The 24317-nt window shown below is 35.8% G+C and overlaps 5 protein-coding genes and 1 long non-coding RNA gene across 15 annotated transcripts; 4 read left to right on the top strand and 2 right to left on the bottom strand.

Moving 5' to 3' along the window:
* The first annotated feature begins 3139 nt into the window (after nt 1–3139).
* LOC145970638 (uncharacterized) lies at nt 3140–3793 on the top strand. Its single transcript, XM_083097510.1, has one exon. The coding sequence runs from the start codon at nt 3140–3142 to the stop codon at nt 3791–3793; it is 654 nt and encodes a 217-aa protein (XP_082953636.1).
* Nucleotides 3794–4476: 683 nt separating this feature from the next.
* Nucleotides 4477–8860, top strand: LOC145969636 (RCC1 and BTB domain-containing protein 1-like). 6 transcript variants are annotated; one of them, XM_083095742.1, is made up of 8 exons: nt 4477–4769; nt 4877–5023; nt 5215–5360; nt 5448–5656; nt 6387–6542; nt 6614–6875; nt 6968–7087; nt 7180–7452. In XM_083095742.1, the coding sequence occupies exons 2-7, from the start codon at nt 4950–4952 to the stop codon at nt 7006–7008; spliced, it is 888 nt and encodes a 295-aa protein (XP_082951868.1). In that variant the 5' UTR covers nt 4477–4769; nt 4877–4949; the 3' UTR covers nt 7009–7087; nt 7180–7452. The 6 variants fall into 6 exon arrangements, with proteins under 6 accessions (XP_082951868.1, XP_082951866.1, XP_082951865.1 ...); XM_083095740.1 differs by having other exon boundaries at nt 4847–5023; XM_083095739.1 differs by having other exon boundaries at nt 4840–5023.
* A 2133-nt stretch (nt 8861–10993) lies between these two features.
* LOC145969641 (uncharacterized) lies at nt 10994–11759 on the bottom strand. Its single transcript, XR_014438210.1, has 2 exons — nt 11670–11759; nt 10994–11322 (listed from the first exon to the last, which is right to left on the bottom strand). It is a non-coding gene; the product is annotated as an uncharacterized LOC145969641 (long non-coding RNA).
* Nucleotides 11760–12813: 1054 nt separating this feature from the next.
* LOC145969622 (uncharacterized) lies at nt 12814–19558 on the top strand. Of its 2 annotated transcripts, none has more exons than XM_083095692.1 (4): nt 12814–13294; nt 15448–16231; nt 18213–18365; nt 18861–19558. In XM_083095692.1, exons 2-4 carry the CDS (start codon nt 15680–15682, stop codon nt 19341–19343), a joined length of 1188 nt encoding a protein of 395 aa, XP_082951818.1. In that variant the 5' UTR covers nt 12814–13294; nt 15448–15679; the 3' UTR covers nt 19344–19558. The 2 variants fall into 2 exon arrangements, with proteins under 2 accessions (XP_082951818.1, XP_082951817.1); XM_083095691.1 differs by having other exon boundaries at nt 15375–16231.
* Nucleotides 16536–21262, bottom strand: Nf-yb (nuclear factor Y-box B). Of its 4 annotated transcripts, XR_014438206.1 has the most exons (6): nt 20978–21262; nt 20025–20450; nt 18204–18458; nt 17710–17844; nt 17451–17633; nt 16536–17267 (listed from the first exon to the last, which is right to left on the bottom strand). XR_014438206.1 is itself a non-coding variant. In XM_083095696.1 (3 exons), the coding sequence occupies exons 1-3, from the start codon at nt 21087–21089 to the stop codon at nt 18412–18414; spliced, it is 585 nt and encodes a 194-aa protein (XP_082951822.1). In that variant the 5' UTR covers nt 21090–21262; the 3' UTR covers nt 17965–18411. The 4 variants fall into 4 exon arrangements, 2 of the variants coding, with proteins under 2 accessions (XP_082951822.1, XP_082951821.1); XR_014438205.1 differs by lacking the exon at nt 17710–17844 and having other exon boundaries at nt 16540–17267; XM_083095696.1 differs by lacking the exons at nt 16536–17267; nt 17451–17633; nt 17710–17844 and having other exon boundaries at nt 17965–18458.
* Nucleotides 21263–21322: 60 nt separating this feature from the next.
* On the top strand, nt 21323–24314 carry LOC145969623 (uncharacterized). The gene is made up of 5 exons (XM_083095694.1): nt 21323–21340; nt 22211–22431; nt 22650–22904; nt 23035–23197; nt 23481–24314. The coding sequence occupies exons 3-5, from the start codon at nt 22661–22663 to the stop codon at nt 24103–24105; spliced, it is 1032 nt and encodes a 343-aa protein (XP_082951820.1). The 5' UTR covers nt 21323–21340; nt 22211–22431; nt 22650–22660; the 3' UTR covers nt 24106–24314.
* The last annotated feature ends 3 nt before the right edge of the window (nt 24315–24317 follow it).

The raw sequence follows: 24317 nt of genomic DNA, 5'->3' as shown, positions 1-24317 counted from the left end.
GGCAATTAGCGAAGTTCAAGATTTAGCAAAGCTAGCGGCCCAGGCAGATAAGGTGGTAGAAATCAGTGTTCCGATTAGGGATTCCATGCGCGCGCATGTGCGGTTCTGCGCATGAGCAATCGTGACGTCAAAGTTGACTACAGTAACGTAATAAGCAATATACGCATATGTGATGTCCTATTTATGCTTTTCCTCTTTTCTTTTATCCTTTATAATAATTAATATGTATAAAATAATTAAATTATATATATATATATATATATATATAACGTATCTTTATACACACATACATATTTTTATCTATAATTTTTTCATACGTTTTTATATAGCTGGGTAACGGTGCCCTTTTTTATTAGTATAACGTACTTCACTAACAGCGTATTGCCGCACATGCGCGTAGAGGGAATCCCTAATCGGAACACTGGTAGAAATGGCCAGACCAGCAGCGACAGCAATTCAGACTATCACCGAAAAACAGACAGACGCAGACAACCAGATCCTGCAGGAGATTGCGGAACTGAGGAAACAAGTCAAGAAACTCTCCGTAAGAGATAAATATAGGCGACGCAGTAAATCGCAAGGACATTCCAGCGGCCGAGAACGAGCAGACAACCGCGAACGTTCACATCACCGTCAAGACCGCGAAGGTAACGCCGAGTACTGCTATTATCACAACAGATTCGGCGACAAAGCGTTTAGATGCGCACAACCTTGCACATTTAATAAGCCGAAGGCGGTGGAAAACTAAACCCGCCATCGCGATAATAAACGCCTGGCAATAACCGACAAGAAGAATGGCATTACGTACCTTATAGATACGGGAGCAGACATCTCAGTAATCCCGAAGAGGATGATGAGAGGAAAGCTCACACCCGTAGATTTTCAACTGTTCGCAGCAAACAACACAATCATAAATACTTACGGCAGCAGCTCACGAGGAGTGGATTTAGGACTACGACGCTCATTTAGATGGCAGTTCATCATAGCTGATGTCCGACAGCCGATCATAGGCGCAGACTTCCTGGCGCACCACGGGATTCTACCGGATCTAAAGAACAGAAGACTGGTCGACGAACAGACTTTACTGAGTACCAAGGCAAGGATAACCACAGGGAAACAGCCCACCGTTGCCACAATAGACAAAGGATGCAAAGTCAAGGAACTCTTACGCAGGTACATCGAAATCACACGTCCTACAGCGCTCAAGAAGACCGTACACGATGTGAGACATCACATTGTGATCAAGGGACCACCATTGGCAGAAAGACCACGCAGACTGCCCCCAGAAAAGTACGCAGCCGCGAAACGAGAGTTCGAGATGATGTTGGCACAAGGAATATGTCGCCCCTCTTCATCACAATGGGCAAGTCCGTTACACCTAGTACGTAAAAGCAACGGAGAATGGAGACCAAGCGGAGATTTTCGTAAATTGAACAGTGTGACGATCATGGATAAGTATCCTCTACCTCACATACAGGACTTTACATACCACTTAGCTGGATGCACCGTTTTCTCCAAAATAGATCTTGTGAAAGCATACTTTCAGATTCCAGTAGCGGAAGAAGATTGCCATAAAACTGCAATAACTACACCATTCGGATTGTATGAATTTTACAGAATGCCATTTGGTTTGCGAAACGCAACGCAAACTTTCCAGAGATTTATTGACGCAGTTCTAAGAGGACTCGACTTTTGTCACGGCTATATCGACGATCTGTTGGTAGCATCAAGAGACGAAGAGGAACACCGAAGACATCTCGAGCAAATATTTCAACGTTTAAAGGAGCACGGACTATCTATCAACGTGACAAAAAGCGAATTTGCGGAAAAAGAGGTCGAATATCTCGGATACACAGTCAACAAAGAAGGAATACGTCCGACGAACGATAGAGTAAATCCATCGTTGACTTCAAGAAGCCGAACAATATAAAAGAGCTTAGGAGATATCTTGGGATCATCAACTTCTATCACAGATTCATCAAAAATGCAGCAGCCATTCTAGCTCCATTAAACCGATACCTGACAGGAGCGAAGAAACGCGACAAGCGGCCAATAGAGTGGACTACACAAGCAGAGGAAGCCTTTCATGAAAGTAAAAGACTTTTAGCAGAGACTACCCTACTGGTTCATCCACGAGGAAACGCCAAACTACTCTTCAGAACAGACACTTCCAACGTAGCCATGGGAGCGGTATTGGAGCAGTATCAAGAGGGAGAATACAAGCCATTAGGATTCTTCTCTAAGAAGTTATCTGAGACACAACAAAACTATAGCACATACGACAGAGAACTCCTAGCAATTTATTCTGCATTAAAATTCTTTCAACACATGGCAGAAGGACGAAACGTAGTTGTGTTAACGGATCACAAACCACTACAATACGCGTTCTCACAAGCTTCTAATAAAGCCTCTGAACGGCAAAGGAGACAATTAGACTTTATAAGTCAGATTACTACTAATATTGTCCATATTGCAGGGCATGAAAACCAGGTAGCGGATGCACTGTCACGAGTAGAAGCAGTCAACCTACCAGTTATCGTCACAACAGACAAACTTTACGAGGAACAGCAGAAAGACGAGGAACTCAGAGCTCTACTGGAGACTGAGACATCACTCTCACTAAGGCCACTACGGTTAGACGGAGGAGACAAAACCATATACTGCAGTGTCGACAAGGAAATTCGAATATACGTACCGAGAGTATTACGAAAGCAAATTTTCGACAACATACATAATCTGTCACACCCAAGTGGAAGGACAACAAAGAAAACAATCGCACAAAGATTCGTTTGGCCAGGTATGCAGAAAGATATTGCTAACTGGGCCAAGACATGCTTACCGTGTCAGAGAGCGAAAATCCACAGACACAATCACAGAATTCCATAGCGAATTCCAGTCCCGGACGATAGGTTCCAACACGTATACCTAGACATCGTAGGACCGCTACCCAACTTTAAAGGAATGAGGTTACTGTTTAACCATGATTGACAGGACAACAAGATGGCCGGAAGCTACACCAATAGCGGACACATCAGCGGACACTGTAACAGACGCATTTTCATGGATCGCACGATTCGGAGCACCATACATGATTACAACCGACAGAGGAGCGCAGTTCGAGTCAGCAATATTTGAAGCGATGGTCAAGTTAATAGGAAGTCGGAGAATCCGAACGACAGCGTATCACCCGCAGGCAAATGGGATGATCGAGCGATGGCACCGATCGCTCAAGGCAGCAATCATGTGTCACGGCACCACGGATTGGACTAATGTACTTCCTATGGTACTTTTAGGATTGCGAAACAGTTACAAGGACGACATTAAGACATCCGCAGCAGAGATGGTCTACGGAAAAACACTACAGGTACCCGGCGAATATTTCGCAGCCGAGGAGCCCACTGGATGCCCGGACATGTTCCTGCAGAAACTACGCGAGCGAATGCGGCCAGTAGGACCGAAGCCCACAGCGCATCACATCAAACAAAAGGCCTTTGTTCACAAGGAGTTGGAAGACTGTACACATGTCTTCGTCAGGGTCGATCGAGCGACCAGATCCCTAGAACAACCATATGAAGGACCTTTTCCCATAATCAAAAGACTGACTGATTTTTTGTACAGGATCAACTACAAGGACCGACCAACTGAAATCAATATTGACAGATTGAAGCCGACGTTCATTGAAAGGGCTAGGGAGAACCAACAACTATCTGAGGATAATTCCCTTCCAAAACCTTCGCCAGCTGAGACAGAGAAAGGACATCTTGCACGAAAAATTAGATTCGCGACTCCATGAACGGAGTCACTAAGGGGGGTGTGATTGTGGCGTCCCACCATCTGGACAAAATACAGATGAATGGGTTTACGAACGCACTAGCGCCATCACATACCTCGCCCCGATCCACCAAAGACATAGAGGCACTCACTCTAGTGTGTCTCGTCGTCCGAAGCGGACGTAAGTTACCAAAGACTGAAACCATAGTTGTAAATTCCTTTGTTGTAAAATATATTTTTATAAAGACAAACTGAATGTATCAATCCACCCGGCATCGAACGACAGTTAATAGGAGGTCTTTAATAACCTGACTCCCTATAGCGGGCTTGGTTGCGGTTGGAATTGACCAATCAAAACAAAGCAATTTATCGGCCGGCCACTCTAATTGGTCAGTTCCAACTGGAACCAAGCATGCAACATATAGTGTGATTACGACTTAAGAGAGAACATGTATATTGTTTTTCACTTATTTTCAATTACTTTTTTTTAATTTTAATTATTGTACGGCGTAGTAGCCATGTGATGGCGCTGGCGTACGGATGTGACGGCGCTAGTGCACTACTTAGTGTGACGTCGCACAAGGCGATTGGTTTGTTTGAATTGCGTGGTTTTGGCGCAACCCGAGGTGAGCGACCACGATCACCGGACACCGACCGCCGGCGAGCGAGCAGTCGCCATTCTTCTGTCGTGTTGTTAATGTAAGTACCTCGCAAGTATCCGTTCACGGTTATATACACGTGGTGGCTTATTTCGCAGTAAGTCCTGTACTTTATGGTCGTAGTCATTTTCCTCGAGCGGTATTCTAATTATTTGCTGCGAGTTCGACTTGAGGCCACCGATGGTTTGGTCTCGCATGTCCGGCATTTGTTCCGGTGTTGCTGTGTACTTGGACAACATACAGTTCTCGTCTCGGTATCTTCTGGGTCATTTATTTGTAAACCTGATATCTCGATCACCAGGCATTCCGCTCGCGGTTCGTCAATTTCCTGACGGCATGGTAACTATTTCATAATCCCACCGTTATCTTACATTATCGTATGAGTGCATTTTAATTTGATCTTTCTAAGAGGATAGTAATAAGAGCGTTTCGATTTACTTTGAGAGAAAATAAGAAAAAGCATAAAGATTTCTCAACTGCTGGTCAAAAATTATACGGACACAAAGTCGCGTTACTATCATGTCGATGTCGTCGAAAAAGTTCTGTACCCTGGAAGATGTAGAGAAGGGAAATTCAACAACTAATAAAGAGGAGTAAGTTTAACAGTCTGTTGTTTTTGTTTCCTTTTTATATAAATTGCTACTGGTTGATAGCGATGTCAAAATAATCGCATATAGTAAGAAAATAGATGAAAACAAGAAGTTTGCGATGACATGAAATGCAACTAATACAAATCAAAGTGAATAAGTAGGTAACTAAACTGAAAGTGACCAATTATTTGTAGCGAGATGCAGGAATATGAGAAGAGAATCTTGCAATGCGTTCTAGCAAAGAAAATAATTCCAATGGATCTTAAAAAGTGGTTGCTTTTCCATTTGTTAAAGCCGGAATTTATCTCACAAATTCACATGGTTCTAATATATAGTATAGGTATAAGATTTATCATTTTTTCTTCTTTCCATATTGTTTTTTTTTCATTGTTACGTGATATTGTTACACTGTAGCATTCTGAAATAGTTACCAATAACGGGGCTATAACGAGGCTAATCAATAATGAAGCTATAATTCTGATGAAGGACAAAAATGTCTACAGCTTAGGTTATTCAGATCTTGGTTACATACAAACTGCTATCTACCCCAAAAAAATAAAAGCATTGTGTGGAAAAAACATAAAAACCTTTGCTCGCAGCGATTATTGTACCCTGGCACTTACAGAAGAAGGAGAGGTATATCAAAGATATTATTATATTTCTTGAATGTGCCTTGATGGGATATCTGAGTTTATGGAAATAAATTTTAACTTGCTTGAAAGATAAAATTAATATGAGGAGGTTTTATATCCTCCCTAAATCGTGAACTTTTCTCCTTTCTCTGACAAGTGGAAATAAAAATTTTTATATACATGTGTAAAAAATCATAATGAAATATGAATAGATGAAATAATTAAGAATATATATTAAATAAATAAATTATTTTAATTAGAAGTACATACAGATAATTGAACATAATGTTTATTTGAACATGCAAATATTTTTAAAATTAAGACTATAGGATGTGAAAGATTGCAATGGTAATTTTTGTTTTCTTAATTAGAGAAAAAAATATGAAAAAAATTTTTTAAATATCCCTGATGAACAAGGAAAAGCGGAGATTGCACCATTTTTAATTCTTTATACATGCAATATGGTTCTTGTAAAAATTAAAGCAATATACACACACACATACTTAGTTTCACAGTAAATATTTTTAAAATGTGGAAAAACGTCCAATTCTTTCATATCTACCAACATGGACAGTGAATTTATATAAGTTTATCAAATTGAAAAGCACTTAGGATTGAATAGTATCAAACTTCATCATTAATCTTTTGTCAAGTTTTTTCTACTAGTGCTTTCATACTTGAACATTCTAAAAATCAAATCGAAAAATGTATTACTGCTTTGCTATTTTTGAAAGGTTTATTGCTGCGAATACGCAGAAAAATGTAATTGGACTAAAATGATTATATCTGAAGAATCCACGTTAACTCAAGTCGCCGATTTAAACAAGAAACGTGTCGTGGACATCGCAGGCGGATATTTTCATTGTATCGCTCTGACTAGTGATGGAAAGGTAAATAAAAGATTAAACTATCACAACGATAATAGTCATTCTTACAAACTAAACAATTGTTTGTAATTTAGGTGTATGCTTGGGGAGACACTGGTTGGCGGATTGATGACGGAGATATAGCTACTTTTGATAGTATGCCAAGGCAGGTGAAACACGAATTGGAGAATAAGAATGTTGTCCATATCGCGTGTGGTATGAGCCACAATATAGTGATAACTGACGAAAACAAAATATATGGTTGGGGCGATAACGTTAACAACCAAATTTCAATCGATCGATCGCAAGAATATTACATGTACCCCCGCGAAATTATCACAATCTCGGATAAAATAGGTAATTTTTTTTATGTTTGAGATTTGATCTCTAAGAGTATTGCATTATCGAAAATCCTTATGGTTGAGATGGAAATCGATGTTTCAGTTTAGGTGACCTGCGGATATTTTCATACGTTGGCACTCACCAATAAAGGAGAAATCTATGCCTGAGGCAGTAACTATAATGGACAAGTCGGCGTTAATAACTGCAAATGTTTCAGTCCGATTATGGTAACTCATGGATTATTGATGAAAAACTTTTTAATAATTGTCATGATGAATGGGACGAGAAATAAAATAATAAGGAAAGATACGATCGACAGGTGAACGTGCCCAAAATGGGAAAGGTTTTGGATATCGCTGCTTCTGATGATTTGAGCATTGCCGTCGGCTATGATAGGATTATCTATATATGGGGTGGCTTTTATGACGAGTGTTTTTTCATCCCGTTTCCCACGAAGTTTTCGACAATTCACGAATTGTTTGCGTATAGTGGCTTTAAAATCAAGCACCAGCCATTGACTGTGTTTACAATTAATAACAAGTATGTTGAAGAAGTATTGAATATATTGGAATCTGTAGGAGCAGCATTTGATGATCCGGTATGTTTTCTTTTATTGTTCTGTATGTACTTTTTTGCATTATACAGCACAAAACTGAATATATATAATATATATTTTCTCAAATTAGTTTGGTTAGTATAAAAGAATATAGAGATTGACATATAAGAGATTTATAGAGAGATTTTTGTAAAAAGAATTTAAAAACTTTTTTCTACAAAGAAAAAATAAATTGCAATTATTAATGATTGTTTTGATTGAGACTTCTGGGTTCACTCCAATTATATATTGAATTATAACATTAAAAGTGAAAAATGACGTATTTTTTATGATAATTTTTATATTATATTTAATCTGATTAAATTATTTAATAATTATTTTTGTATTTCAGTTGACGAACGATTTTACCATACAAGTCGAAGCGACCTATTTACGTTCACAAGGCTATCCTTAAGATTCGTTGCGATTATTTCAAAAATATGTTTCAACATGATTGGGCTGAAAATATTCAAAGGTAAATTTAGAAAAAAAAACTGATATTTTTATTGAGAATTTCTCACAAGTTTAGTTATTACATAATGTCAACACATTATTTTTTGACAGTATATCTGATTCATCACCAGTGTTCACTGTATCAGATAAATTTTCTTACATCGTTTATAAAGCCTTCTTAAAATACTTATATACCGGCACAATCGATTTACCTTCGGAGAACGCGTTAGGTAATTGAAGTTGTTAACGTAAACTATCACTAACTTACAATTCAAAAACTGCAATGACATTTTTTCACAGAACTTCTGGAATTGGCCGACATGTATTGTGAAACCAATCTTATAAAAGATTGCAGTCAAATAATAAAAAAAGCCATCACTGTATCAAATGTAGCTTTCTTCTACAATAAAGCGATCGAATACAATGCTAAGGTAAGTTCGGAATTAAACGCTATTAATATTGGAATTCATTAATTAAAATGTATTTATTTTATTATATGTATATCATGTCGAATATATAATGTAACTTTTAGGAACTTGAGGAGTTTTGTTTCCAATTCGCTTTGCGTCACATAACAGATGTAGTACTATCAGAGGATTATATTAAGTTAGATATAAATACGAAGGATAATTTTATGCGCAGAGCAGAAAATGCTTTCAAACCTTAAAGTAATACTTTAAAAGGCGTAATTTTTTTATATAAATTTTGATCTAAATCATCGATTGTTTTTATATTTTTATATAGGCATCAAACATCATACACATCCAATAATAAATTAAACCTTGTTCCAGTTACCATTCCATAGTGTAACATTACATAATATAAATATTAATTTTAAATAGTATTTTAAATAGTATTTTAAATAGTAATTTTATCTAATAATTTTATTTATCAATGGAGATATTTACATAATTCATTCAACTCTTAAATAATAAATTTGATATTATCATAAGATATCGTTTTAATATTATCATAAGAAAGAACCACGTTAAAAATCTTCGTTTTTTTACCTAACAAGGAAACAGAAAAATGTTTACATCAATTGCCAAGTTTCCTGAGCCAGTCTGGCAGTTTATATCATTTCAGACCGATGTCACATGTCATGCAAGTTATTATAATATCGGTATTTTTTTAATAAATAAAAATTATCGCTATCCAATAGCAAGCTATGTTTTATAGCGAAAAATATATTATTACTATTACAGCTTCTAGGAAACAAATTCTTTTATTAGACATTGCATCTATGGAGAATAATCATCGCTTGCAATGTAAATTCACCTTAAGTACATGTAACGCCCTCTAAATTATTTATGTTTTCATATACACTTGAGTCAGGTGAGGTTAGATGCATTAGTGGCAATATATATAAATGTTTTGTATAAGTGAGGGCCTGAGCAGAATGGCTGCCTTAAGATTTTAAGACTATGTTTTATGCCTTAGGTCTTTGTCTTAGGTAACGCACAATACTGTGTGTTATGTCTCGAGTCTTATGTATACGCGAACGTTTATTTCTTACAAACGTAAGGCATAAAACATAGTCTTAAAATTATAAGGCAGCCATTCTGCTCAGGCCCTGATCGTGCATTTCTCACATGTCTCAAGACAGAATTATCTATATGACAGCTTATTTCATTCACAGAATTATTTTTGACATTCATTACATAACATAAAATATGTTTGTGTGAGTATAAACATAGAGAAATGTACATTTCTTTTATATATGTTTTATTACATGATATATAACAATTCAACTATTTTAATGTTATGTAATAATAATTCAATCAAATTAATATTACAAAATTACGAAATTTAATTCTATAACAGGAAAAAATAAAGAATAATTTTTATAGAATAAATACATATTTTTTATAAAATAAATATATATATATATTTAATATTATTATTATTATATATTTATGTGACATTTATAACAACTTATTTATTCATGTGGCATTTACGTATAATATAAAACCAAGCAAAAAATGTTTGGACTTCGTCCAATGCATTCAAGAATCGTGATGAGACAGGTCGTTACCTGCGTCGTGAAATCAGGCTAAGGTAATAAAAGTGAAAGGTCAAAGGCAACGGGCTAGCGCGGATATCGACCCGGATGAGATCGAGAAGGCGAGGTAACCCGGTTACAGGGGTAGCGAATAGGCGCGAAAGCAGGTTGTCCTAGAATTCGACTTTGGCGTTTCCGCACACGCGCGCTGTTTAACAAAACACTCACCCGTAACTACACCCCTAAAAGGACTCTGTCTAAACAAGCCGAACTCTTTTCCCCACCTCGTTTCTCAAGCGGCGGTTTCCGTCGATCCTAAATTCGCCCTAAGTACCTGGAATTATTAAGAATATATAGACATTGTATAATAGTCTGATAAATATGCATATCGATAGATATAATCGCATATATGCATTTGCCAGTATAATATAATAAGCAAGTTTTCACGATAGATCCGAATAAAAATTAACAGAATCTTGGAAGAAAATATGATGAAAGAGAAATAATAATAGAAATACTATGTAAATTTCAAAGATATCTTTGAAAAATGCCCTTTTTTTTTTAAAATTCCTTCATGACATCTTTTAAATATTTGTATTATGTGGAAAAATTGTGTAAAAAAATGAAATTATCACACAAGTTGTTATAAATGTGCATTTTATATATACATATACAGGGAGAGCCATTTTAATTAACGCACGCAATTATTTCGGAAACAAAGCATTTTAGAGAAAAATGTTTCAGACAAAAGTTTTATGGTTTCGAGGGGACCATAAGATGGTATTATTGGTTTGACCTTGAAGAGTCATTTGAAAGTCACAAGAAGGTCACCTTCAATTTCTTAAATGGAACCTACTATTTGTCATTGCGTATTCTTGTAGCTTATCTCGAGAGCTTTCTAAAACACTGTAATTAAGTACCTTTTCGTTAAGTACTTTTTGAATTATGAGGCTTGAAATAATTTCTTAATTTTACATAAACCGTAAAATATCTTGTAAAATATTCATTTTTCGATTATCTTATCTTAATACTTTTATGTACAAAATAATGAGAGGAATCAATTGGTGTAAAGAAAACACATAGTTGTTTTTAAGAAAAAATATGGAATTGTTAATTGCAAATTATATATTTTTTCTCCAGTCTTAGAATGGTGTCAGGAATACGTCATTTTATAGACGGATCGTTTTTCAGGATCGCCCTGTATATTTGAAAATACAAAAGAAGACTCTTCCGATGAGGCATGGGCAACTTTCAAGTTTTCGGTTGCAAAAATAATAAAATCTACAGAGATATCTATTTTTGCTCTTACAACATCAGCAATGGATTCATATTGATATATGCCATCTCCTCTCTCTCGCATTTTGATGTAAGCCTTCCGATATTCTGTGACATAACTCAGCCGATCTTACTATCTGTAGAAATAGATTTTATATCAGAAATATATATTTATATAGCAAAAATTATATATTAAATATTACTACAGTCCAGAAAATTATAATATACTTAGCATAAAACTGATTTTTTATACAAGCTATAAAAAAAATTCTTCTATATTATTTACTTTTATTTTTTCACAAGAAATTATTTTGTCAATTATAATTAATTGGATTACATATATTACCATCTTTTTATATAAATTTTATTATTATATAGTTTATTATTTGAAAGCGAATATAAAATAACAATTAAATACATAATCACAAATTGTGATAATTTTCTGAATGATGACTACATTATAAAACAATTATAAAAGATTTACTTATTTATTGGTAGAAAAACATATTTCATTTATCTACGCTTATCCACGATCCATGATATATTATGCGATTATGCGGAATTAATAATAAATTAGTCATGGATTAAAAGTTACAAAAGAGATAAATTTGCTCGTTTTGCTTACACTTAAAGTCAATACACATGAGAAAATTTTAGTATTTACCATAAGCAAATCGACCAATCACAGGACGGCGTCCATTTTATATAGCTTCCGGCTAACTTCACAATATAAAAAAATTTAATTAAAATTAAACGAATGACTCACAAACCTTTTTAATTATACTTCAAAACTCTTCATACGAAATACAAACGATTCATAAGGAGAATTTTTAATATTTAGTTATGTTGGCTAACTACATACTGTAAAAATGATTAATTTTTTATAATTATTCTAATTACTCACAAACGTTTTTTAATCACACTTCAAACATCTTCATACGAAATACAAACGATTCCATAAGGAGATTTTTGGTTGGCTGAAAAATTTCCGGCTAACTTAATACGAATATTCTTTGTGACGATCGAAAAACAACAATTATATGAATTTCCAGTTTTAATTGAAGAAACTAATAAAATAATAACTTTGTTTTTAAATAAAAATGATATGGAGAAAACAAGCCAAGCTAATATTAATATATTATTTTACCTTGATTTATTATTTTATTTTATTTATATTTATTATTTATTTATATTTATATTTATTATTATTAATATTTATTTATGTTTATATTTATTATTATTTATTTATATTTATTATTTATTTTTTTATTTTATTTGTATTTATTATTTTATTCTATTTTTATTTATTTTTTTTACTATTTTACCATTTTCAAATCGTATTAGCGCATAGAATACGCAGACACCGTTCCGAATAATTAAAGCGCTTCATGCGCATTGATAAAACGGAACGATTTCGAAGCGCTGCGCAAAAGTAATGCAGTCTATGCGTTACATGCGTAAATCGGAACGCACCCCTAGGCCGGTATTCATAGTCCGTTCTTATATTTAAGATCGTCTTAAGTTCATCTTTAGATATTGTATGTATCATTTCATTGGCTATGGATTATCTGAAGATGAACTAAAGACGATCTTAAATATAAGACCGGACTATGAATACCGGCCCTAGACTCTGCCCTGCGCATAGAGGTGCGCGCGCCTCCACCGACGGTAGGAAGGAGAAAGAGACGGAGAGAAAGGGTGAAAAGGAGACGGGGTGAACAGAGACGCGCGTGCGGAGCGGCTGTCTACGGCTAGCTCAGCAGCCGTCAGTCGATGGTCGCACGTTCGTTCGGGTGTGACAGGTGCGTCTATATACGCGAGGAGGGCAATGGAGACTTCATGCGCCTCCTTGGCGATCGAGTGAGACACGCCATTCAATGAAGCCCAACGTTGTTCGTCCCTCGTGAGAGCGACACGGACAAAACAGAGAGCAACGCGAGAAAGAGGGAATCGAGCAACCCAACGAAATGTCGACATACCACTGTTTATTGTGAACGAATCGAGGAAACAAGGGAGAGAGAAAGAGAGAGAGAGAGGAGGAAGGAGGAAGAGAGAAAAAAAGGGGGTTGAACACAGTGGCGGTACCTCTCTCTTTTTCTCGAGTTGTCGGTACGCGCAGTCGTTTTTTGATGTTGTTGGCTGGCTTGATGCCTGTTTCTTTTTTTTGTTTGCTATATATTGCTGTTGCTACCGCCGTTGAAGCCGCCGTCCGCTGCTGCAGCGGTCGCTAGCGAATTAAAAAAGAGAGAAAGGATATACGTTCAAGCCTTTTCATTGTCTCGTCGTTGTTTGGTTTTCGTTGCCCTTAGACTCCTCCACCCTGTAAAAAAAAAGAAAAGAAATTTTCATCTCTGTCGTAAGAGAATGATGCGAAAAAGAAAAAAAAATTACATCTCTCTGGGGCCACCAGTCAGCCTTTGTAACTTTGTTTTTTATCACGAGTAGATGATATATCAGAGTAGGTCACTCGTCTTATGATATCTCTTGCGTGTTGTACCGGACTTTCTTGGTCCCACGAATGTCCGCATCGCAGACTATCGCGTTAAATGCGCTCCTGTCTATATATCTTGATGCACGCACGTCTATGCATGTCTATGCTTATTCGCTTAGACACGATTAATGCTTATCATCCGACTCATCTGTCATACATTTTTAATCGCCGTATATCGTAGTCTCTTTTTCAGAATATTTTCAAATTCTCTTTCAATTCTCGTCTGACAGCTGACTTTCAATGTAAATAATGTAAATAATTTCTGGATTCAAATAATTATGAAGAAAAATCATATTTTGCACGGACTATATATATAAACTTCATTTTCCTGTGATTCTGTTCTCAATGCCTTTTTTCAATGCAATGGAAGCTTGCAGTGTGTAGTCGAGCACTTTTAACATAAATGTATAAATATGAGCAAATAGAAATTGCTTTCCGTTCTTTTCTAGATATTATGAACATTAATAATATTGCATATGTATAATAATTCAATTATTATAATCTTTGTTTAAAAAAAACTGCAGTTGCTTCGCGTTATGAGATTTTATCAATAGACATATATGATATTATTGATGCATTAAGTTATCTCAAGATCGCTTTCTCTCGATAAGGTGATACTGCAGTGAATCTTATTAAATCGTTACCATTCAAATCAAATTTTAAAATATTTCAAATCAATTTTATGAAATATTTATAATTATTTTCTTAAATTTAATTAAATGAAAGGATTATTTTATACAACATTAAAAGAAATTCATAATTTTATGAAAAATTCTTTTCTATACACACAGACATATATCAATTATACGCGTAGAGAATTTTTTTATGTTAGAACTATAAATATAGCAAATTAGATGTAAATTAAATGCAACTTTCCTTGCTTTGCTTTAAGGAATTCAAAACAAATAAAAAGCCAGAGCAATACATATTCGTGACTATTCTATATATTCTATATAAAGAAATTATGTTAAGGAAAAATCATTATTCTGAACTTGTTGCTATTTTTCGTTTATTATTAAAACATACTTTATTAATATATATCTTGCTAGGACCTCCATTTTTAAATATGTTTTCTCTGGCAACATGCAATTGCTTGCTACATGCATCATAGTATTCATATGTATACTTACTTTTTTAATATCCAGCGAACGCATAAGCGAAGTGTTTATATAACAAAAATTATATAGATTAAAAATTTTTAATCACACTTTGAGATTGAATTAAATGGCATTAAAATCTATTCTCAGAGAGTATTCAAAATTTGCATGATAAACAGTGATTGGAAATCATTGCAATATATCTATTGTATAATATAGAATGTTTGAATTTATAACTCGTTAATATTTCAATTCAAGTAAATATTGCTTTTCAATCAGATATTTTCTTTTTTCCAATTTGCCTTTCCCCATTTTTCCAATATTTAAATATACACTTATTGCGTTTTAAATGCAAAATGCGCAATAAAATATATTTGAAAAAAAAGAATGGAAATTGATATATTGTAAAAAATTGACATGTAGTTTGTGTGATTCGGATTCTTTGAAAACTATCGTATATCAGAATGAGCTATGTATATTGAAGACAAACAACTTACTGTCTGTGGCGAGTAGCCGAGAAAATAATGCGTTACGCGTTCGCTGATTAGCGGCGATTCTATTCAACGTAAAATGAATCGCTTTTAATGTGCTTGTCGCATAGCGATTTAGAGACGTAGACCGTAACGACGGGCGCCAGAACGGGCGGAGCTCCGTCACGTTTCTTGCCTTTCCAGAGAGGCAAAGGAAAGAGTGAGAGAAAAAGAGACAGAGAAAGAGAGAGGGAGAAAAAAGGAAAAAGAAGGTGGCAAAGAGAAATTCTCCCGGGAATAAGGAGCGTGTGGGCATGCCTGACATGACACGGACCCATCATCGGCGCATCATGCGACCATGCGAATGTAACTCGTAACAGGAACGGGGCTGTTTTGAGACGGGAAGAGAAGAAGCGACTGGGCAACTCGCGGAGCGATGTATGCCGCGGCAGGAGGTGCCAGCATCGCCAACCGGAGGAAGCAGAAGCGGCTGCAGCTTAACAAGCAAGCGCCGGTCCATGTCGTTCCTCCAAGACTGAAGAGCGTACCCCCTGGCTCGCGTCATCACCAACAGCAGCAGCATTATCAGCACCACCAGCATCAGCATCAGCACCAGCACCAGCACCACCATCCATACCATCATCATCATCACCATCACCATCACCACCCCCCGAGCAAGCTCGCCGCCACCCGTCAGCAAGTCCCGCGAACGCAACAAGCGCTGACGTCGACATCTTCGTCGTCCGCCGCGTTTCATCCGGGCATCGATGATCGACGTCGTCACGCCACCGATCACCACAAGTCCCGCCAGCAGCAGCAGGTCCCGCCGGTCTCGCCGATCCAGTTCCCGATCTCGCCACCCCCGCTTTCCCTCGAATCCTCAACGTCCGCCACCACCTATCCGGCCAACAACAAGTCCAGCAAGTTTCCCTTTCCGCCATCCTCGGTCCTCGATCTCCGAGTATCGCCTCCTACTTCGGAGCTACAGGTGGGTATATCGTTGAGCACTCTCTCCTCATAATCTCAGCCTCTTCCGGCCAGCTCACGCTGTTTCTCTTAGTCACTCTCTATCGCCCGATTCTTTATCACCTTTCATATCTTACATATAGTTTACGCGTATTTACATATGCGCCTAGGAATCACGCAAAGTGAAATAAACGCCACACAGTGCGCGCATTAGGTAGAGAAAACTGTTGAATTTGTAACATGACTTAAGTTCAGCAAGTATAAAAAATTATGATATATTTTAAAAATCTTTATAATTTCTTTAAATGCTTACGTTATTTGTGTTAATTGTTTTTATTGTGCACAATCGCCGAACCTCGTTTTTCATATCAAATTTCATTGTTTTTGTTAAACCTGCAAAGTCTCTAGCATTTATTATATCAATTACTGAAATTGGCTGAAATTTATTTAATAAAGATTTACTTTTTTTAAACAGTGTCTTTTTTTATCATCCAAAATTTCAATAGAAAAGTCCATTTTAATCTTCCTTTCGCTTCAGTTTTATATATGTACATTGATTGAAAATTCAATTAGAAAACTGGCAGCCGTTATCTCTGCCAAGTGCACGATCGCATTGACGAATTAGATAAACGAACATTATAAACTCATTCTATCGCTTTAGCGCGATTCACACCTCGCTCGAAGCGTATATTTCTTCTGGTTGCACCACACATCTCTCTTGCCACCTCTTGCAACGTATATAGCAAATAGCATCGATCGGCTGTCTGGTGGCGTACAACACGCGAGTAAATCTGTCGAATGGTGTAAGAAAGGCATGACAGATTCTACAAGTCCAAATATCTCTTCAGGGTCCTAGGTCGACTAAAGGCTCCGCAATGTAATTTCAGTATAGCGTGAAACATGCCCCTCGTAATTATCGTCTTGGGCGAGCATGAGCAACGATCGATGCCGACGTCGAGTAGCACGACGTTAGATGTATATCGTTGCGTTCGATACCGTCCGGGATCGATGATGGATAATCTCTGAGGTGGACTCCAAAAAGATAGCTTCTCCTTATCCTTTATCAAGGATAAAAGAGAGAGAAAAAGAGAGAAAGAAAGAAAATCGGCAATTATTAAGGGGGTTGACAAAATTTCGGTACAACTGAATAAGCGGAATGCAGGCTGCTCTATTGATTAGACGAACACAGCGAGACAAACAGCGATTACGGGGTGGTAAGGTGGTGAATTTTAGAGAATTACCTTCCAACTTCGCCACCAGACTCATTCCGCCGCTACCACGATATCCCCCACGATCTTACGTGTATGGGGTAAGTATCAAGAGTCACGGCCGCGTCGAAAAGCAATCGTGATCCCTTCGCGTGAGCGTAAATTAATAGTCACGTTGTAAATTAATAGTCACGCATTCCTTCCGTGGATCAGCATCTACAACGGAACCAGTTATAGATTAGAATCTGTCGCTATGAATCCTACGAATTCTATCGATCATATATATGCATACATATTTCATCGATCAATATTTCTTTCTGCCGATAAACGGTGAAATCAATCGAGCGATTTCGAGGATCTAATGAATATGCATTATCAATCGCTCTTAGAAAACATTCTATCATTTCTATTAGACTATCATTTCTAACTGAAATAATTTAATATTTATTCATATTATTTATTACATGTTCATTTTGTATTCATATAATACCTCAAGGTATATTGTCAATTTTCAAAGGAACTATAAATGATAAATGATTTTAAATATCGATTGTCGAATCTAGAATATCGAATACACAATTTTTTTAAAAAGAATTTAAATGAAATTTTTTTTATTGTCCAATTTAAAATTAATTATAGTACATAATAAATTGAAAATAAACTGTTATAAAAAAATATGTAGCAATTCGATTTCATTGATTAATCACACTAAGCACCAGGATCATGCCATTCACATTGGTCTTAATAAATTGGTTTGTAACTTGTAACGATATGCCTGAGAATTACATATTTTAGTGCGGCGGTCAAGGACCTGGCGGTAAGGCAGCATGGCAGGGATGCAACAGACCTTCGCCTCTTCCCTTATCTCCTACGTCACCCGAATATCGAGATGGTTACAATAAAACAAAGCAATGCGAAGCACATCGGCGATGGATGAAAAGAAACAGGGTAATTTCGTCAATGGTTTCTAGATTATGCAGTTTATAGCATCTTTCTATATTAGGTATATTAGAGTAGTAGATTCTAAAGGGTCTTCAGGTTCTAAAACAAAGAGAGAATTATTTTTATTATTTAGTAAAAAAAAACATTATATATTAATATATTTATATTTGTGTGTATGTGTTTTATTCTAATATTATAATTATGCATATTAGTATTTTTTGTACACAAAATATCAATGAGATTGATAAATTGTAATTTCTTTGATTATTTAAAGAAAATATCACATATGTATTTCTTCTTTTCTCTTTAAAATAAAATTATAATTTCATCATACTTTTTAATATTTTTTAGTATTTGTTAAATATTATATAATTAAAAATCAAAAATAAAATATTCTTCAAGGATTTTGAAAAATCATAATCAATATGTCATTTCAAACGAAATACATAATACATCTGCTGATAAAAAATTAAGTCTATCGCGGAATCGCGTGTGCTTTAGATAAGAGACGCCAGTTATTGTTATGGGAGCAGCGACGACGAGGAAGATGACAGCAGTAACGCCATACGACAGAGGGGAGAGGTCAGCGCGGCGGTCAACACCGTGCTCTACGTGGGTTTAGGGACCACTGCGCTCGGTTTAGTTATCTCGTTCGTCGGCACCGGTGACAAGGGTTTCCTAAGCCCACAGCTGAGACTCGTCGGCCCGTCGCTCTTGTGCGCCGGATTGCTGTGCTGCCTGTTTCGCGTGCTGCTGTGCCTCTGCCTGTGTCGCTGCGGCCAGTGCCGCTGGCAGTTCTGTCACGTCGCCTCGCACAAGAAGGAGAAGGCGAGGAAAGCGGACATGAGACCGGGAACGTTATCGACCGCTTCGCTGTTGCCGCCGACGCAGCAGGAACGACCGATCGCGCCCACCAGCCGTTCCGTGTCACCGGCGACGAAGGGACACGAGCTCCTGCTCTCACCTGCCCAATTACCAGAGTGAAAGGACAACGTAACGCGCGCCACGAACGTTTTTTACGAATGAATTCTATATACTATATACGCCGATTTACTGCCGGTTCTTGCCCAATTATTCGACTCTAGTTTCTGTTGCGGCTTGAACTGCAAATTCTCGCAGCCTAAACATACGAGTAGTCTAAACATGCGTCTTTAGATCTTAAACAATAGCTAAATAAAGAAATCGGCTACGTTTTTCTATCCTTGTCGTATTGTCGAGTAAGTAAAGAAACCATCACTGTCGCCCGGATATCTTTCTTCAGTCTCCTGGTTTATTTACGCTCATACTTACAAGTTGCTTTTTTACAAAGGTACATAAAGTTATTTTAATTCGCGATTACTAACTTCGGTTTCTCGACCGAATCTTATGATAATCATACTTAACGTTAAAACTTAAAATATACTTTGTTGCCTACATATCGCTAGGCAAAGAACGTTTTTCCCACAAAATTAATCTGTGCGCATTCGTTTTTACGATCTGTTTCACAAATCACACAGTGTGTCTTAGAACAAATACATTATATCGAAATCACTTTAATTCCCAATGATCAGGAAAGTTGAAATTGCATCTGCTCATTGGACGAGTAACTATAAATGACAGAGGTGTCAGCGCTGGTTACGCTCGATGCTGTCGCGGTAATGGCAAATAATTGATCTTCATACATGCCTTGCGGCTCTGTCTTTCCATTGCCAGTTGTAGCTCCAGTATTGGGAGGATTGTCACCTTTTGTTGCCTCACGATATTTTTGCAGATACATTTTCAAAGGCTCGACATAATTATCAAAACCAAGAGTAGTCATGGCAAATAAAATGTCTTCACCATTTATAGTTTTACGTTTTTCCATGTGACACCTGTCACTCGCTTCCGACGTGATAAATGAGATGAACTCTGATACGCACTCTTGAACACATTCACGCGCATCTTTAGCTATTTTTCCAGCTTCTGGAATCGCTCTTTTCATAATTTTGGCGACATTTGCTATCGGCAAGAAGCGATCCTGTTCACGAAGTGGCCCACCCCCAGTGGAAACCCCAGGACTTTGCAAGGGATCTCCAGTACCGTGGTTGGAATCATCCGTATTCTCAGGGTCATCTGTGTAAAAGCATTCGTTAAGATTTATACATCATTTTACAATTCAAAAAGTTTAATTTCCAATTTGACGCAATGATTTACAGAGGTGCAACAATATATGTATAAATAGTACAAGAATATCAAACTTTTAATAAATTATATATGGTTAGTACATTTTTACCCTCCCACTTCTATAGCAATAATATTAATAATTCAAATATAATTGATAAAAGTTCAATATGGCTAGTCTATTGACAACAGTTTATCAACAGATGATCATAGAAATTGTTGCAAAACTTTGGCAAACGAGATAAAGATACGAAACACAACTACATACGTGATTGAAATTAGAATATAATGAAATAAAATTAAAATATATAAACACATCTTGCGTAGGCTGAGGAACTACGTGTATTTTCGAAGGAGAGACGCAACGTACAGGTTAAAAAAATAACGGGTCGAGAATTCAAATACTCGACAACAAACAAGTCAAGGTCACATGCTTCAGAATTTCCCAAATATTGCGATGACAAGATACGTTAGCCTACCTTCCATATCCGATTGTACGCCTATGTAAGACGCCGCGACGGTACTTCCTCCCAGAAACGCCGTTGATCCTAAGGGACCACCGTCGTCTCCGCTCTCACCACTATTCTCCATTTCGCGATACAGTTCCCGGTGATAATACGTGCTCAAGCTGATTCGAACACTTGGCGTGATTTTTCTGCTCCTTTAACCTTTTCCTATCTTTGTTTTTCTTGCCGCCGTAAGCTGCAAAGAATCACTTAACGTGTATATAAATATATGTATACGTATCACAGACTTCTATATATATACTAGACTGCTAACTCCTTATCACGGTCTTACATACAGGTCTGGAAACTCCGGTGGTGGGGGAGGTCTCACTTAAGGTGGAAGCACATAAAATTGCAGGAGCACATAACCATAAGCATAAGAAAATTGATTGGTTCATTTTCTTATGCATATATTTGTGGACCAATCAATTTCCTTATGCTTATGGTTATGCGCCTATGCAATTTTATGTGCTTTCACCTTTAGGGTGCGTTCCGAATTACGCATGAAGCGCGTAGATTGCATAGAAAATCGTTCCGATTTAACCAATGCGCGCATTGGTAGCGCTTTAGTAGCGCTGAGAATTCTCTAGATTGTACTAACCGTACTAAATTCTTAGCACTCCTTCCAGCGCATGGACTGCCTCTACTCTCGACTTGAGGCAGTTGATGCGTTGATGCGTTTATGCGATCTATGCGTTTTATGCGTAATTCGGAACGCAATAACAGATAATAGATTCTTTGTGACGATGGAAAAACAACAATTATATGAATTTCCAGTTTTAATTGAAGAAACTAATGAAATAATAACTTTGGTTTTAAATAAAAATGATATGGAGAAAGCAAGCCAAGCTAATATTAATATATTATTTTACCTTGATTTATTATTTTATTTTATTTATATTTATTATTTATTTATATTTATATTTATTATTATTAATATTTATTTATATTTATATTTATTATTATTTATTTATATTTATTATTAATTTTTTTATTTTATTTGTATTTATTATTTTATTCTATTTTTATTTATTTTTTTTACTATTTTACCATTTTCAAATCGTATTAGCGCATAGAATGCGCAGACACCGTTCCGAATAATTAAAGCGCTTCATGCGCATTGATAAAACGGAACGATTTCGAAGCGCTGCGCAACAGTAATGCAGTCTATGCGTTACATGCGTAAATCGGAACGCACCCTTAAAGGTGGAAGCACATAAAATTACAGGAGCCATAAGCAGAATGCAGAAGTCATAGCGCATGCGCTATGATTCTGAATTCTGCCTATGGCTTGTGGATTTTCAATCTACATAAAAATACATAATGCATAGCCACGGGCATAACTCACTGTAGCCGGTTCTAAAACGTATCGCGTTATCAAGAAAAAATAATTAAGGACGAATATTACACATTATATTTATTAACACGTAAGTATTATCACTATTTAATTATCCATGTAATGAAAATACAAACTGATAATGATCGTATATAATTATTCGTGTAAATTGTCCCAATTTCATAAATATATTATTTTGAGGTTAATTTGATTTTGTGTGCACATTTCTGGAATTGTAATTTATTGCAAAATAAACGAATTTTCACATAATTTTCGGTACATTTCATGCTTAATGCTTTAAATTTATAGAATCAATCCTCATGGCCTACGATCACATGGATTACTGTCATAATAATAATATTAACATGTCCGAAAATGAAGGAAATGAAAACTTGAATCCTGAAGTGATGTTACAGGATGACGAAAATAGGACTTTTGATGACATGTTAATAAATATTGTGAAAGGCTATCCACACCTATATGACAGTAGTTCCAAAGATTATCGAGATATGATAAAAAAAGAGAACTCTTGGGTAGAAATATCTAAAATTTTAGACACGCCTCGTAAGTTTTATTTTTTAATGTTTAACAATATTAACAATGAACTATTCAATTCATTAACATGCATTTGTACTGAAGTTGAATTCAATCAATTAGTCGATTATTAAATTTATATATTTAATATATATTTCAGCTGACGTTTGCTGCAATCGATGGATTCGTTTGAGAGAATCTTTCTCTAAAGAAAAAAAGAAGAGACAAAATGAAACGACTAGTGGAAGTGGAGCCTCTAAAAGACGAGGATTTATATACTTCGAATCTATGAAATTTATTGACAAATTTGTCAAAACTAGGAAGTAAGAATTCATTACTTTTGATTCTATGATCTTATTAGCGAGACACTATACAGTGTAGATCATTATAATTTATTATTTAACATTATTATTTTAAAGAACTTAAGATTTGACTGAAATTTATGATAGAATCAGAATTCATAATTCTAGAAGTAGATTTATTATATTTATTATATTTATATTTCAATTTTTCTCGATTATCTGTGTTTGTCAAGGAGAATTAATTGACATGTTTTACCACATTCTTATTAATTCGCAAATTTAATCAAATATAATATGATTTCAGTTCGATGACCAATATCAAGTTCAAAAGTCAAAAAAGTTCTAATATTTCTGATTCGAAAGACAAGGATTTAAATAAAGAAATTTCGAATTGGGTGCAGCATGGCAAACAAGTTCTAGAAGAAGAAAGAACTCCATTGGTACAAATTGATAATACATTTTCACCATTAAAAAAATCCCTAATGTCGGAAACATCATCCACTATCAGCAATTTTGATGATGCGTCATGCGCATCTTCTTCGACATCAGAAAGTAATACGAACGATTTCGTACATGATTCATTGTTAGCTGGATTACCTATTAATTCTTCACACCTTTCTCCAACGAGCTCTACTTGCACTTTCAAAAAGCCGTCATATATGAAAGGCAAATTTAATCCAAATATCTCAGTTAAAAAAGACGGTAAAAAAGAATGTGAAAACGATGATTTCGAAATATCTTTCATTAATTTAAATAAAGCAGTTACCGAACATTTAAATTCTAAAAAATATGGTGCACAAATGCAGAATGATCTAGATACTTCATTTTGCAATCTGATTATGGCAGAATTGAAGCAAATGGATAATAAAGAAAAACAGATAAAAAAACAAGAAATCATGCAAATTTTGTGGAGAAAGGAAAACTTGTGAGTAAAACGATTTTAGTAATAAAATATATAATTTATGTTTATACGTACATGTAATACTCTTGCTTTAAGAATACTGTGATATTGTTTATTATTCAGTTGTGATTATAAAGTTTATTATTAAGTTGTGATTATTAAGTTTATTATTAAGTTGTGTGTATTAAGTTTTGTAATAAAATATATGGGTATTATTATATAATAACAATAATAATAATA

This window comes from Camponotus vicinus, unplaced genomic scaffold (assembly GCF_025532165.1).
Source record: "Camponotus vicinus isolate PSW18456_S1 unplaced genomic scaffold, iyCamVici1.0 SCAF_4, whole genome shotgun sequence".
NCBI lineage: Eukaryota > Metazoa > Arthropoda > Insecta > Hymenoptera > Formicidae > Camponotus > Camponotus vicinus.
Note: the sequence above shows the minus strand (reverse complement) of the source record. Positions and strands in the feature narration are given on the sequence as shown.